This window comes from Notechis scutatus, chromosome 2 (genome assembly GCF_049901735.1).
Source record: "Notechis scutatus isolate UNSWTSFEM ecotype Mainland chromosome 2, rNotScu1.2, whole genome shotgun sequence".
In the NCBI taxonomy this organism is placed as follows: Eukaryota; Metazoa; Chordata; class Lepidosauria; order Squamata; family Elapidae; genus Notechis; species Notechis scutatus.
Window position 1 is genome coordinate 218,612,974 of NC_142010.1, and position 16,546 is coordinate 218,629,519.

General features: G+C 40.6%; 1 protein-coding gene across 11 annotated transcripts in view; it reads left to right on the forward strand.

Annotated features, from left to right (window-relative positions):
- Positions 1-3,821: 3,821 nt before the first annotated feature.
- Positions 3,822-16,546, forward strand: part of EPB41L4A (erythrocyte membrane protein band 4.1 like 4A) — a 102,133-nt gene continuing 89,408 nt past the window's right edge. For 2 of the 11 annotated variants that reach the window (XM_087958059.1, XM_087958064.1), the window contains exons 1-2: positions 3,831-4,659; positions 5,475-5,587. In XM_087958059.1, coding sequence (XP_087814185.1) covers positions 5,489-5,587 — 99 coding nt within the window. In that variant the 5' untranslated portion in view covers positions 3,831-4,659; positions 5,475-5,488. Of the gene's footprint in view, positions 4,660-5,269; positions 5,588-16,546 lie in introns of all 11 variants that reach the window. The other 9 variants (XM_026673181.2, XM_087958062.1, XM_087958060.1 and 6 more) reach the window with 9 other exon arrangements.

Genomic DNA, 16,546 nt, shown 5'->3' on the forward strand with positions numbered 1-16,546 from the left:
CTAGAAGCCTTTGAACGTTTCACTTGTGCTCTGTGGAGCTTCACTGTGTACTTTTATACTACAGATTTAAATACCAGAAGGCCATTTCTATTGTAATTGTTAGTGGATAAATGAAACAGAATGGGATTTCCAGTTAAGAAAAACAATATACATTTCTTTTAAAATATTGTCATACCATGTTTTCTTACAGGAGTTTCCAGAATGGTATATAATTTATGTATGGATTGATTAATGGGTATCTATATATTTTAGTTTCAATTCTGTTGGTTGATATATGTTCTATTGGGTTTGAGTTATTGTTGGATTTATTACTGCAAAGTTGATTTTAATGCTTCACCACCACTTCTTTAAAAAGTATAACTAACTAAATGTTTAACATTTGTCATAGTGCGTATAATATCTTAGAGCAACACTATAATTTAAAAATAAAATCAAAATCAATTACAGGTAGTCCTCAACCTACAATTCATTTTGTGACTGTTTAAAGTTACAACAGCACTGAAAAAGTAACTTATGATCATATTTTTCACACTTACAACAGTTGAAGCATTTCCATGATCACATGATCAAAATTTGCAACTGATTCGTATTTATTCATATTTATGGTTGCAATGGCCCAGGGTCATGTAATCATCTTTTGTGATCTTCTGATAAGCAGTGGGGAAGACAGATTCACTTAACAAGCATGTTACTAATTTAACAACTGCAATGATTCACTTAACAACTGTGGCAAGCAAGGTTGTAAAATGGGGCAAAATTCACTTAAAAAAGGTATCACTTAGCAATAGAAATGTTGGGCTCAGTTGTGGTCATAAGTTGAGGACTACCTGTATGAGCTGAAAGGCGCCAAAAGCAGTGTCAGAATTATTGTAATTTAAGTGTCCCATTTTAGGGAGGGCATATCAGAAACAGTCTTGTTTTGAAAGGAATTTAAAAATAAAGCTTAGTGTACTAATTAGCACTGAAACAAGTCTTTGGGGTATCTTGTTCACATGCTTTTAGAGTACTTCCTTTCCCTAAGAAGTATGATAACAAATGTTTTTTTAGGTTCTAAAAAAGCAATTTATTTAAAGACTTATCTACCCGTTTTCATTACTGACCCCAGGACAATTCATCACAGACCAATGCAACGATTCCTGGAATAAGAAAAAGACCAAACCCTCACCAACACTTTGAAATATTTTGTATTCCGATTGCAAAACCACTGAAGTATGTTTAAATAATGTCATGTAAAAAAGAATGGAATTGGCTATGGCCCAAATTCTTTCATTTGTGACTAAGAATGTAGTTTCAAAAATGTACATTTCACCATGCCCTGGAAGAAGTATGAGTCAGTCTCTTTCCCCACCTCCCTCTCTTTCCCACAGGAGTCATTTGGATGAGAGTAAGATTCTAAGATGATTGTATTTTGAAATATAAGTGTTAATATTCTTAAAACAATTTCAAAGTCTTAAAGTCTGTACATTGCACCGATTTGTAGTTTATTTAATAATTGATTGTTTAATTAAGTACTATTCTAGACCATTGTGTTGTACTGCTACCTATCAGTCTCTAAGATTTCAGGAAAATATGCTAGTGTAAATACTGTGGCTCTCCTTCTCTGCTATAATAAGTGTTTTTAAACACTTGTCACATACCAAACTAAGAAGCCGAACTGGATTTGCTTGGCTTAATTTTCCCTCCCATTTCCCAGTGGGCAAAAAAAAAAGCCACTACTGTCCCTGGGTTGGGATATGGTTGGGTGAACATAGATGAGTCCTTAAAACAATAGGTTTATCCATCTGTCAAATTGTCTGACTAATAGATTGCAAGTGTAAAGGGATACCTGAGGTAAAGTGGGAGGAAATGCTCCCACTGCTCCTACTCAGTGCAGCCCCTCATCTGTCCCTCTCAGTCGAGCTATTACTGAAGAGTGCTAAACTCAGGTTGAAAACAATCCAGCTGACAGGTTTCAGGTAGGGAAGATGAATATGGGTGGTAACAATAATAACCATGTTCCATTGTTGACAAATGTTGTATGAGAATTGTGAATTATCAGACAGTTAATTTTTCCCTAGTCATCAGTGCCAAATTTGAATTAGAGTGGGCAAGATGGCGTCACCTTCTCCACAGAAGCTCATTGTTGGTAGAAGCGGCAAAACTACAGTTGTAGCAACAGTTGGAAAAAGCAGCTCTTTCTCATGCTTTAAGTTAACTTTCTCTGCAGTTTAAAAATGAAGTGCTGCTTAGAAAATAAGTCTAGCACTCTTTCCAAAAGGTACTAAACCAATTGAAAGCATTAGTCAGGCATTAAGCAGGCAGATATCTCTGCAGGGGCAGGTGCCTAATCTTTCCTATAGACTAAGCCAATATAACCACAGAGAGCAGATCCCAGCAATGGGAATGGATGAAATATGTGTGCAGCAGCATAAAGTAGCCAATCGGAGTTAGGTTAATCCTTGAATGGCTCAGTATCATTAGTGTAATGCAGTATTTCTTACCTTGGCATGCTGGCTGGTGAATTTTTGGAATTGAAGTTCACACTTCTTAAAAGTTGTCAAGGTTGAGAAACACTCAAGTGTACCAGATTGTATTCATACCTAAAATTCTATTTAAAAAGAAAAAATGTTTCCTTTTTGCGAATTGGACCCACAAAGGAACTAACCAACTATAGCATGGGGTCAGGGTAGCTGAGGAGCCATCGCACTCCAATGGCACTAGCCTGCCCCATTTTTTTTCCTGTGGAAAGGGTCTATTTTGGATCCCAACTGCCAAAGAGTTTTGACTGGCAGGGTCCAAGACAAGATTTTCTGCTAGGCCCCCTGCTCTATGGAATATTCTCTCATTGGAAGTGAGGTCTGACCCCATATTCCTGGCCTTCTGGAAGAGCCTGAAAACTTGGCTCTGCTGCTTGGCTTGGGCCCTAACAAAGGCCTGCTATGCTGGGGGTGACTGACCATGTAGAAAAGATCTCCACTCCCAGACCGTCCACCATCTTTGTTTTTATATTTTCTATTTAATTCCTCTAATTTAAATTTCTTGCAGGACCTTCTAACTTTTTATTATATTATAAACCACCAAGAGTTGCTGCATGATATGGTGGAGTGGAATAAAAAGTTAATAAAAAAAGAAAAAAAATAAGCTAGCAATGAGACACGGATATTGGATAATGTCATGAAGAAAAAGACCAAGCATCTTAGTAGTAGATTCCGGGATGGGAAAAAGAGCCCTTAATCACAAACAATCCACATCATGACTTAATGTGAAATTGAACTCAGCCTAAAATTAAGATTGAGGGGGGATGATCTTATGTAGCACAAAGCACTCTCATCACACCTTTGGTAAGTTTTCAGCATTCTATGCAATTTTTTTACCAATTGAATGCTATGCTGTCTAGTGATATCTGATTGCTCCATTCCCTGGTGTAATATAGGCGTACAGTGCTGTACATCTGAAAGGCGATTTAAGTGGAATGTGCACAGGAAAGGCCTCAGGGAATTTTTATAAATTGGAAGCAAGTTCAAATCCTTCTTCCAAACATTATGTAAAGGGCTTGTAAGAACATCTATGATAGACATTTTTAAGATGTGTTTAAATCCATCTAAAGCAAGCAGCAGTCTCCAGCAAATGATGCCTTTCTCCTTTTGCCAAGACAACTCTTGATGAGAGATGTCTGTCTCCATAAGAAATAGTTTGCATGCTAAATCTCTCCTGGAGTGGTTATTCATCTAAAAGCACACTCTGCCGTTCCCTCTCTGAATCATCACGTTCAAGTCCGGCTTGGCGGAATCGCCCGGTAGGGGTCACTGCTGTCCTTGCACAGTTACGCCTCCTCCCCCGCCGGTGCTGCTAAGGCAGGGAAGGTGAAAGGTTGGCGGGAGCAAAAAGGCGGAGGGAGACAAAAACGCCGGTTGGGCAGCCCAGCCACAAGCCGGCATCACGGAGGTGCCAGAGCCACAGCGATTCCCCGGGAGCAAGTCCGACTTCTCAGCCGCGGAGGAGGAGGAGGTGGCAAGCCGACAGCTTGAGCGGAGGCGTTGCTCGCCTTGAAGGTAGAAGCGCGCAGGAGCCGCGGCTGCCCCTGGGCTGGGCAAGGAAAGCGACCGCCGCTCCTCCTGGCACCATCCTGGGCCATGTTGGCAAAGGTGGACCGGGAAGCCGAGCCTCATCCGTGGAGGAGGAGAAAGAGAAGGTCCGGCGAGGAAGCAGTGTTGACATCTCGCACGCTCAGCTTCTCCAGCTGGGAAGGAAACTGAGCGACTGGACCCACTCCGGGGCAGGTGGCGTTTGTTAACTGCTGCGCCCGAGGCTCGCTCCGCTTTTCGCGGGGAACTTTGCCCGCTGAGTTGGGCGACAAGAAGAATCCTGAATCCTTCGCTGTTTCCCCGACGGGAAAAGCCTACTCGAGAGGAGTGGACAAGGCCGGGAGAAAACGGCAATAGGAGCCATACGGTGTGTCACTGCCGCCGCCACCCCCCCCCCCTACGATTTCAGCGCCGCGGAGAGAAGGGTGTGTGTGTGTGTCCGAGGCAGACGGGCTTGCGTCTGGCTTAGAAAGCGCAAGCTGTTGTGGTTGTGCTTTATTAGCCCACAAAGGTGAACGGTCCGTACCTGCCAGCCCGCTTCTTCACGCCCTGTCAGGAGCAGCGGCTTCTTGGTTTGGCTTTTCCGCACCTCCAGGTAAGCCCCCGTATCCCCCGTTGTCAGATAGGAAAAGGCGGGGGTAGGGGGGTGTGCGCGCTGAAGGCGGGGCGGTTTCCCTCCTGCCCGGATCCTTCCTTTTCTCTCGGCATACAAAAGAGCAATCCCCGAGGGAGAGGAGGAAGGGGGAGGGGAACGTGGGTAATTATTAATCCCGGGGACTGGGCTTGGAGGAGCTTTCGCTGGAGCGCCCGGCGTTGTGCAGCCGAGGAGGAATTGGAGCTTTTTCCCGGCCCGGGTGCCTTTCTTAAGTTCTTTTGCGCTTGAAGGGCTCGGGCCCTAGTAGGCCTTGAAGGATGACCAGCTTCTCTTGTGATTGCCTCATATTGATATCCAGAGCAAGCTTGTTAACTGCTCAATTATCCACAGCACCCGTGTGCTTCAGAGGCCAAGAGACTCTCCTAGCTGAACGGTGAACAAAGAAGCCCATAGGGCTGAGGAGCGTGTGAAACTTTATAATGGATTTACCTCTGACAACTTTCTTCTTTTGAATTCACTCTTAACAGCTTGACAATGAACGTATAGATTTTTTTCCCCCTTGCTTACAAGGTGGTAAGAGGGATTTGGGCTTTTCCCCCTCTTTTTGCAGGATGCCTGATGAAGACTTAACCTTTGGTGTAAGCCACCCTCTTTAGCAGCTCGTTGAAGACAAAGACTAGTCTGCTTTTCTTTCACCTTTGATCCGAGTGGAATAAAAATTGCCGATCAGAAGGAGTTATTTGGTTTCCCCTTTGCTGTGCTTGAAGTTACTTACGTTCATCTCTTTTTTTATCATTTGCACTCTGACATCCAAGACACTGGAGCAGCCATGGGCTGCTTCTGTGCAGTGCCTGAGGAATTTTATTGCGAAGTTCTGCTTCTGGATGAATCCAAATTAACCTTAACCACACAGCACCAAGGGATAAAGGTAAGTGTTGTCTGTTCTATTTTTACTACCCTTTCAGTAGTGCTTGAAATGCTTTGTCTAGTGTTAAGCAATAGGGGGCAAATTGATATGGAAACCCATTTCTGAAAGAGCCCTTATCAAAACAAAGTGGTTTCTAATTACAGGGGAATGGCCATGTCAAGTGGCATTTAACTTTACATCACATTCCATGACCCAGGAAAAAGGTGTAATAATAACAAACAAAAAACAGATGGAAGTGTTAAAAATGAGCCCTGATTTTCTTAAATCATGTGTTGTGTGTACCGAGACACTGCAGCAAGAGAAGAAATTCTCAAATTTTAGTAACTCTCAATTGTATAAAGTTATATATTAAAACACTTTTTTCCCCAAGGTGGCTTATTTTCTTTAGATAGATTACCTTATGTTATAATTTCACTAATGGTTAACTCTATGATTGCTAGATATCCTTGCTTTATAGTTGTATAAAGCCTTTTTTAAAAAATGCATACATCTACAAAGGGTATGTCAAAACTAATAAAATTGTACTTAGGACTTGCATAAGACACAGGCTTATGAATGGTAGTGAATGGTAGTGAATTTTAATCAGCACCTACTGACTAGTTTTTAAGCCCCAGAATTTTGATCCAGATCCTTTGTAATTCCTGCTGACTTCCAAAAGAACCTCATTTATTTCCCATAAATTTTAATTAACCAGTAAGGTCAGTGGAGGTAAGGGTCCTTAATTTTCTTTTGAAATACCTCCCAGTCAACAAAATGATAAAATGTTTTTGCAGCTGAAGTGCATCTAACTAATCTATTCTTTTTTATTAGTGCTAAATTGGGGGGCACTAGCTGTCAAATTTCCTTCTAAGCCACTTTACCTCATTAGAAAGGACGAAAGTATATATAAATATTTTAGTAAATTTTTGAATTCTATTTTTGTTCAGATATAAGTGATAGAGCAGTGAGTTTTCTGTCTGAATATGAAGTGCAGGTTTTAAACTAAAAAAAAAAGTTTCTGCAGAAAATTAGAATTTAAACAGGGCTTTCTTTTGAATTGTTCTGGAAGAGCCTTAAATGTATAGGAAACCATTTGGCTGTGTAATATATTATGAGCTTTGTATATCATTATAAAAATGTTAAACTTGAGAGTAGCAAACAGATCACACATTTATATCAATGATGACTACCTATATTTGTCCATAGAAAATAAAACTCTGAAAGTCTATAAGAAAAATTGCAAACAGTAGGCAGAAATCTGTAACAACATACTTGTAAGTCTTTTATTTAATAATTTACTTGAAAACTTAATCATGGGTATGTATCATCCTGTCTGAAGTTGACATAACTGAGTTTTTAAAAGATGAAAAAATTTACAATCCCATATTCCTGGAAAATTATTCTCATTAAATTTAAAGGAATTATGATTTTATATACATATGGGGTAGAAAATAATAGTAGACTGACTTGCCAGTTATATGGATGCTAGGAGAATTAGTAGTATAATGGAGATATCTAAGATAATTTCAGTGCAGTGAAACATGCAACTTTTCAACTAATATGTTTGCTAACAAGTGGACTTTTAAGTAAAATTGTCCAAGGAGTCAAACTTGATAGGAAAACTGAGGTTGCCACTTTGTAGTATAACTGAAATAAATGGAACTAAAGTACATAATAAGCAATAACAGTGCAAACTTCTGAATGTTTATATCCTATGGCCATGATGGCAAACCTATGGCACGCATGCTGGAAGTGGCACGCAGAGCCATTTCTGCTGTCACGCGAGAGGTCACCCAGAAGAGCCCCACTGCGCATGTGCGCGCACTGCATGCCCAACAGCTGATTGTTTGGTATCTGGTGTGTATGCGCAGGGGGAGGGGTGCGCAGATGTGTGCACATGTGCAGAGACACGCGGCACATGCGGGGGTCTTACGCGCAGTGGCGTGGTCCCCCTGCGCCAATTGCCTTCTGGGTGCTGGCATACAAGCGCGCAATTTTTGGCACAGGAGCCCAAAAAGATTAGCCGCCACTATCCTATGGGCTTCATTGAAGCTTAATCACAGGTCAATATGCAGGGATTTAAATGAATTTTATATGTGATAATGGTTTTAATTGCTGCTAAATTAAAGGAATTTATTTTTAAGCATTCTGAAGTTTGGTGAGATGCAGAGAATTCTCTGGGGATATATTTTTTTTTGGTCTAATTAGGAGACTATTGATAATTTACTATGTTAGTGGTTAAGGTGTATATAGTAGGAGACTGAGTTCAAGTCTTGCCTTAGCCATGAAAACCAGATAGAGGACTTTGGCCAGTCCTTCTCTCAGCCCAAACTACAGGGTTGTTGTGGGGAAAATAGGAGGAGGAAGGGGTGTTTTATATGTTTTCTGTCTTGAGTTATTTGTAAAAATAAAGGTGGGAGATAAATAAATCTGATCAGCTACTCTATGCTTGTTCAACTTAATAAATCTTATAGAAGATAGTTTTTATTTTTAAATAAATGTGCAAAGACTTATTCCTATAGTATAGCTAATAGCTTTTGTTACAATTACTAAATATGAAAATAATATAAACAATTATTGGATAATTGAAAACAGCATAAATAATCTTTTAAATATAATTAGTGTTGCACATTTTATTTTTTGTTTGCATTTGGAACATAATGGCTATTAGAACTGGGCAGTGTTTTAAGTTCAGTTCTAAAAAGCTGCTTTGGAGTGTGCACATAAATGTGATTGTAATACTTCACCTGTTTGAAACACTTTAACGCAGCTGTATTGTTTATCCAGGATTTCATGGCTGCTCTGCCTTGTGATATAGACTCTAGAGCAGGGGTGGGCAAACTACGGCCGCGGGCCACATCCGGCCCGTTGGTCATTTTATACGGCCCGCCTCTGGAAAAAAAATATTCCCCTCTGAAAAAAAATCAGGGCTGGCCAAAGAGACCCGCGCCGCAAAAATTGCACACACAACACGGAGCTGGGCAGCTGCTTCCTGGTGGCGGGGCCGAGGCCGCCGCCCGGGAACGCCTACTGCTTTCCCTTGCCAGGGCTGGGCAGTGGCGTGTTGCCCTGCGCCGCGTGGCCCCCGCCTGGCAGCGCTTCTTGGCTGGTCTCCTCCTCGGCCATACAGAACAAACAGGCAGAGAAGGAGGAGAGCAGCTGGCCAGTTGGGGAAGCTTTCTGCGCCGAAAGAGGCAGCTACTAATCTCCGGCTTTGCTCCGCTTCTCCAATGGTCCGGCACCACCCTGTTCTATGCACCGGCTGCTCAGACTTGCTGGGCCTGACACATAGAACAGGGCGGCGCCGGATGCTGGAGAAGCAGAGTGGAGCCGGAGATCGTGCCGCCTCTTTCGCAGCACAGAAGCCTCCCCACTGGCCAGCTGCTCTCCTCCTTCTCTGCCTGTTTGTTCTGTATGGCCGAGGAGGAGAGACCAGCCGGCTGGTTGGGGGAAACTTTCTGCGCCGAAAGGGGCAGCTACTAATCTCCAGCTTTGCTCCGCTTCTCCAATGATCCGGCACCACCCTGTTCTTCTTGTGCTGCAAAGAGGCGGCTAATGATCTCGGCTCCGCTCTGCTTCTCCAACATCCGGCGCCGCCCTGTTCTGTGTGAGGCCCAGCAAGTCCGAGCAGCTGGCGCACAGAACAGGGCGGCGCAGGATGTTGGAGAAGCAGAGCGGAGCTGGAGATCATTAGCCGCCTCTTTGCAGCACAAGAAGCCTCCCCAACTGGCCAGCTGCTCTCCTCCTTCTCTGCCTGTTTGTTCTGTATGGCCGAGGAGGAGGAGACCAGCGGCTGGTTGGGGGAAGCTTTCTGTGCCGAAAGAGGCAGCTACTAATCTCCGGCTTTGCTCCGCTTCTCCAATGGTCCAGCACCACCCTGTTCTATGCGCCAGCTGCTCGGACTTGCTGGGCCTGACACATAGAACAGAGCATGCTGCAGGCATCTCGCGACAAGCCCCAGGACATGTGGTCACCTGCTGGCTGGCCGGGCCAGGCCGGGCTGGAAGAGGCACGTCTCCAGAAGGAAGAAAGCGTGCTCCAGGAGGGCGGGTGCCGGGCAGGTGGGCGGATGTTCGGGACCACTTAAAGGTCGACTTTAAGAGTGCCCCCATGGAAGAAGCCGAGCAAATGTAGTGGCGCCAGGGTGACGGGGCATGTGTGTCCTTCCACGAGTATGAAGGGAGGCAGACACCGCACCTCTCAGGAAAAAGTAGGTGCCAAAGCCCTGGCTGTCACCTGGGAGGGGACCGTGGAGGGACCCATCACATGCCCTTGTTGCCCCCGCCGCCTCTACTTTTGTTCTTGTTCTTGGCTTCTTGGGGCGTTCTTAAAGTCAATCTTTAAGAGCTGGAAGACGTTTTGTTAGATCGCCACCAACTCATCGTTGGGAGAGGTGTAGCCCTGAATACACGAGAAGTCTTGGGCAAAGTTCTCTGACTTTTAAAATGCATCCGTGCGGTGTTTGCCTCCCTTCATGCTCCTTGTGCATGCCGGGAGCACCTAACTGGAGCAAAAGAGAGCGAAGTTGACTGCTATGAAATGAGCACCTTGGCTTCCCTCTTGCTCCTCACAGTTGCCCTGAGCTGGTGCGGTTCTTTACTTGGGCAGCCAGACGCCCGCAGCAGCGCCCGCAGCAGCAACAGGCAGTTCCGCCCGGCTCTGCTCAGGTGTCCGGCTGGGGCTGTCAGGAGTTGCTACCGCCGGCGCAGCTCCGCGCGCTCCAGTCCCGCGTTGCCTTGGGAAGGGAAAGGCAAAACCAGGAGCCGCTGAGCCTGAGCCTCCGGTACCGCTGCTGCCGTTGCAAAGCACCGCCACGGCTCTTCCTTTTTGCCTTTCCCTTCCCGAGGCAACACGGGACTGGAGCAGCGCCGGCGGTAGCAACTCCTGACTCAGGGGGCCTCCGAGGGGAGGAGAAGAAGGGGGGGAAAGGGGGGCGATTCCCAAAAAATCTTGTGCTGACCCGCCCCGTCTGTCAAATTTTAAAAGTCAATGCGGCCCCCGAGCCAAAAAGTTTGCCCACCCCTGCTCTAGAGCATATGCTGCCATGTTAAAAAAAAGTTGGAAATTGTTGCTATACTTATAACCCATGTTCTGTCTATGGATAGCACAACCCACATATGCCAAACAACTTTTCAGAATTGAATCCAAAGTTTTGTACAGTCTTAAGGACCTTACCATAATAAAACTATTAAAGGGGATCTACATGACAGAAATTTAGAAGAATCTATATCTGGTGTCAAATTTAATGAACATGTCATCCTAAAATTTCAGAATACAAATACCCTTACAGTATATTAGAAATATGAGAGGAGAAAATCAAGAAAAAAATTAGGTGATTATTAACTTTTGTACATTACAAATTGTTTATAGGTTGATTATTAATTGTAAGGATATTTCTATTCTATTAACTTTTTCTTCATTTAAATCTTATATTTGCAACAAATAATTCCATCAATTCATTATAGAAACAATTTATTATAAACTAATTTATTTTATTTAATGTTAGAATATTTCTGAAGGTTTGATGTCAATAATTTTAGTTAGGAGGTTATGTGAGAACTTTAATGGCTTATTGGGGATAAAGTAATCCTCTTTATATAGCCCTTCCATAGAACAGACTGTGGAAACCACAATGTTTTGGATCGTTAACTATATTGTTTGGATCTTTAACTATGTTGGTGAGCAGGAATTATTAGAAATGCAGTTAACAAATTCTAGAGTGCCAGAACATTTCCACCTTTGCCAATATTTCTATTATGTAGATGATTCACTTCCTTTCCATTTTGGAATGTCTTAAAAATTGAATCCAAGTAATACAAGAGTGTGATAACTGTAAGAAAACCATTTAGAACCACTGTGAATTCTTTAAATGAATGTGTAAGAGCATATATCTTAAGAAAACAGTCACACATGACGTAAATACCATAGGTCCATGTGTGTAGGAAAACAATGTGAATATCGGCCTAATGGTGCAATACAAATCGATTCTATGAGAGTTAAAGATATAATAATCTGTACTGTTGGATCAGGAAATTAGAGAGGAAAATGCAGCTTGAAAGCATAACATTCAGCATATAAAATTGAAAGAATTGTTCTTAATGATTCTGATGATTTGATTTATTTGAATGCAACTATAACATTTTAGAAAATTATTGGCTGTTTGATTCTCCTTATTTCTCTTCAGGGGGTAGAGAAACAAACAACAGAATAGTGTACAGACTGATCATAAACTTAAAGAATTAGAAATAAGGTTCTGTGAGTTTCTGTAATGCAGTCCAGACACTTTCCTTATATTTTTAATAAAGTAATTGTGGATCTTTTTTCTGTTTGTTTTCTATGCAGTACCTCCTCTTTTGCTTTACTATAGGTCCACAAACAGTATCTGGGAATAGTTAATAGGATCTGTGCAGGAATGGGTAAAAAATGTAAAACTTCCTTTTGTGGAAAACTTTTTCTCTCTCTTGTATACACGTAAATGCATAATGACAATATTTCTACACTACTAGAAAATACAATTAGATGATGATGATGATGATGATGATGATATCATCCATTTAGCCAAGTTCAATTCTTGGTGATTCTATGAGCCAGATTTCTCCACATCTTCTGAACTTGCAGTACTTCTTTGAGTTTCTCTATGTCCTGGCTGGTGTAAGCTTTGATAGTGTCCAGACACCGTGTTCTTTGATGGCCTGGTGTTCTCTTTATCGCTAACTCTTTCAAACATAATTGCTTTCTTCAGTGAATTCCCCTGCATGACATGGCCAAAGTAAGTGAGACACAGTTTTGTGATTTTGCTTTCTAGTGATATGTCTGGTGTTACGCGTTCCAGTACTTCCTTATATCAATTATATATTAATATAGTTGCTTATAACAATGAACAATAGAGACTTATAACAATGATCCCATAAATGTATTTCCTTAAATAGCACCCAGATCCATAGCGCTACAGTTTTATATAATATTGGCTGTGTTTTCAAGTTTATCCACAATTTTGTCAATAAGGTTATCCATAGTATACACCACACAATTTGGTAGATTCATACTAGGAACCTTAAATTAACCATCTGAACTGAGTTTGCATGTTCTAGTCTATAAGAGGATGATTATTTAGTATTTCATTGTGTAATGTAAATACAGAAATTGAAACAGCTTCTGTTTTGCAAGTATGAAAGAGGCTTTGGTCTACTCATTTCCACAGAACTTTCTTCCATTAGTTTATAGGTTTTGGTAGCTGTAATGAAATGAAAACTTTTTGGACAGCATTCCAAAGATAGTGGAAATATTTGAACTTACTCATGGTTAGCTGAATCATGATTCAACTTAGTTTTGGTTTCTATATGATGTACTAACTTAATCATATGGAGAGATTTATACAACATAATGGGTTGGGGGATCTCAATTTTTTGAGGCTAGTATACATGTTTATAACTCATAAAATGCTTATTATAATTGATGTGGCCAGTCACAACATACTCATACTAGAAAGCAAACAAGTATTATCATTTTATTTTCTAGGAATGCCTAAATATATGCCTGTGTAGAGTCTAGAAACATTGCGGGAACAAAGATTCTTTTTTAGACTGCTATTTTGCTTCGTTATATTAAATTTAAAAAAAACTAAAAATAATAAGTTTCCTAGAATCAAGGATGTTTAAATGGTTATTGTTCAGTATCACATTGAGAACCCAGATGCAGCATGTAAACATTTTTGCAAATTTGTGCTTCACTATGCTGTATTTGCACAGTTGCTTTCAGTATAATGATATATAAATCCTTATATACATAGAAGATTAAGTAATACCTTGCTGAAAAATTATTGATGTTCCCTATGTTTTTATATCTATACATGTGATTCCATTGAATTAAGAAAGATTGGAAACTGAAATAAATCTCCATTGATACAGGAGGGGGGAAAAAGGTACATTGGTATATAATGAAGTAAACATAGAGAGTGATCAGTCCCAGGAGTAAAATTCATAGATTTTATTGATGGCAGCTGATTGGCAAATGACACATGAAACCAGGTGTTATCAAATTAGAAAACTGTAGGACTTCTGTGGTTAATTCCAGTTTTTCTGAAACACTGATTAGTAACTTACTCAGCCAATCACAGTTTTTATATATCCTGAAAAGATTTATTATGTTTGGTCATGACCCTTTCCCCTTTCACTATGTCCATTCATATTTCTGGTTACTAAAGCTATGTAGCACTTTTGATTAGATGGTAAGTGAGTGAATGAATTCTGCAATTCTGAAGCTTATTTTTTTCCTAGGATCATGTGGCAGATTTATTTATTTATTTTATTTGTCAAAAGCTTACAATATATAACAGAAACAAGAATAAACATAAATTTAAATACAAGAAATAGGAACTGATAATTGGGGATAATAGGACAGGGATGGTAGGCACGATTTGTGCGCTCACAGACCTCTTAGGAATGGGGTGAGGTCAATAGAGGTTAGTTTGAGGATAAAGGAGTGGGGGTTTAAGTAGACAACAGAATCAGGTAGTGAGTTCCAGACATTGACCACTCTGTTGCTGAAATTGTACTTCCTGCAATCGAGTTTGGAGTGGTTTACATTTAGTTTAGATCTATTGTGTGCTCTTGTGTTGTTGTTGTTAAAGCTGAAATATTCATTAACAGGTAAGATGTTGTAACATATGATTTTATGTACTATGCTTAAGTCCAATCTTAGTCGGCATAGTTCAAGGTTGTCTAAGCCTAGAATCTCAAGTCTGGTGCTGTAGGGTATTCTGTTGCGAACAGACGAGTGTAGTACTCTTCTGGTAAAATACTTCTAGACTCATTCAATTGTATTTATGTCTGATATACAGTGCGAATTCCAGACAGCAGAGCAGAATTCAAGTATTGGTTTAGCAAAGGTTTTGAATGCCCTAGTTTGCAAAACAGTATTATCAGAGAAGAAGCTTTGTAAAATTAAATTTACAACTCTTAAAGCCCCTTTGGCAATACTGTTGCAGTGAGCTTTGGCACTTAGATCATTCGATATGAGAACTCCAAGGTCCTTGACAAAGTGAGGGTCATCAACAAGGTCATATCCGCCTATCTTGTATTCGGTATATGGATTTTTTTACCAATGTGTAGGACAGAGCATTTGTTGGTAGAGATTTGGAGTTGCCAATTGTTAGACCATTTAGACACATAATCAAGGTATTTTTGAAGGACGGTAGCATTGACGGTGGTGTTGAATAGTTTTACATCATCAGCGAAGAGGACGCAGTTGCTAATAAGGTGACCACAAAGGTCATTTATGAAGAGTGTAAAGAGTGTGGGTCCTAGGACACTCCCTTTGGGACACCGCTGATAACTGGTGCAGGGTTTGATAGGACATTTCCTATTTTTACTATTTGTTGCCTATTTGACAGGAAGGCAGTAATCCACTTGTGAAGGGATCCGGAAATGCCGTAAGAATTTAATTTTAATAGTAGTTTGTCATGTACTACTGAGTCAAAGGCTTTGCAGAAGTCAATGTAAATTACATCTATTGCTTTACCCTGGTCAAGAAGTGTAGTCCATATGTTTTTGCAGTGTAGAAGTTACAAATTGCAGGACAATTTTTTTCTGAAACCAAATTGTTTATTGAAGAGTAAGTTGTTTGACTCTAGCCGGAAGGTAATGCATTGATTAATAATTGATTCCATAACTTTGCACGTGACACAACACAATGAGATTGGTCTGTAGTTTTCAACCAAGCAGGGGTCACCTTTTTTGAAAATAGGAATGACCATTGCTAAAGACCATAGGTTTGGTAAGGAGCTGGTTCTGAATGATAACTCATATATTATGCTTAGTGGTTCTGCTATGGTAGCTCAGAGCTTTTTTTAAGAAGAATGCATATAAGGCATCAGGGCCAATAGATAAGGTTTAAGGTGGCATATTATGTGGAAGACAGCTGTGTGATCCTAAGAAAACAGATTTCTACTTTGTGGACTGTTATATTTAAGTCCTGCGTCAAATAATCATTATGCCTTTAAACCTTTATGCCCTCTAAAATTTTGGCTTTTGATGGGCTAGATTCAGCTCCCTATTATCAACCATCTGTCTATCATTTGTGTCATTTGTATTTCTTACTACTTTGTAGTGATGCTTGATTTGAGTAGTTTTTTTATGTTGTATAAATATTTTGTACTATAAGATTGGCAATGTAATCAGTTTACTTTACTTTATTGTCATTGCACCCCGTACAATGAAATTAAATGCCATCTTCAGTGTACCTTAAAACTGTAAAAATAAAACACAAACACACATCCTTCACATTCTATACAATTGAACTGAAAAGCTGATATTGCATTAATATTGCACTATACAGCAGAATTCAAAAGAGCTACTGCCCTGGGATAGAAGCTGTTTTTCAGCCTATTTGTCCTTGTTTTTATTATCCTGTATCATCTGCCAGATGGTAATAGTTAAAAAAAGGATGCCCAGGATGAGATGGATCTTTGAGAATGTTTTGAACTTTCTTAAGGCAACGGGAGCTATAAAGCTCTTCCAAAGAGGGGAGAGGGCAACTAATAAAAAAATAAACTAAACTACTATAATTTCATGGTGGTTGTTGTTTTAATTATTTACTGTATTGGTAGTCCTCAACTTATAACAGTTCACTTACTGATTGTTCAAAATTAGAATGGCTCTGAAAAAAGTCACACCCATTTTTCACACTTATGATTGTTGCATGGTCACATGATTTACATTCAGTTTTTGACAACTGACTCACATTTATGACGGTTGCAGTATCCTGGGTCATATGATCCGCTTTTGAAACCTCCTGACGAGCAAAGTCAATGGGGAATCCAAATTCACTTAACCATGTTACTAAGAACTGCAGTGATTCACTTAAATGTGTCAAGAAAATTCGTAAAATTGGATAAGACTCACTTAAGAAATTTCTCACTTAGTAACATAAAACTTGGACTTGATTGTGGTTATAAGTTGAGGACTACCTGTACTAATCGTA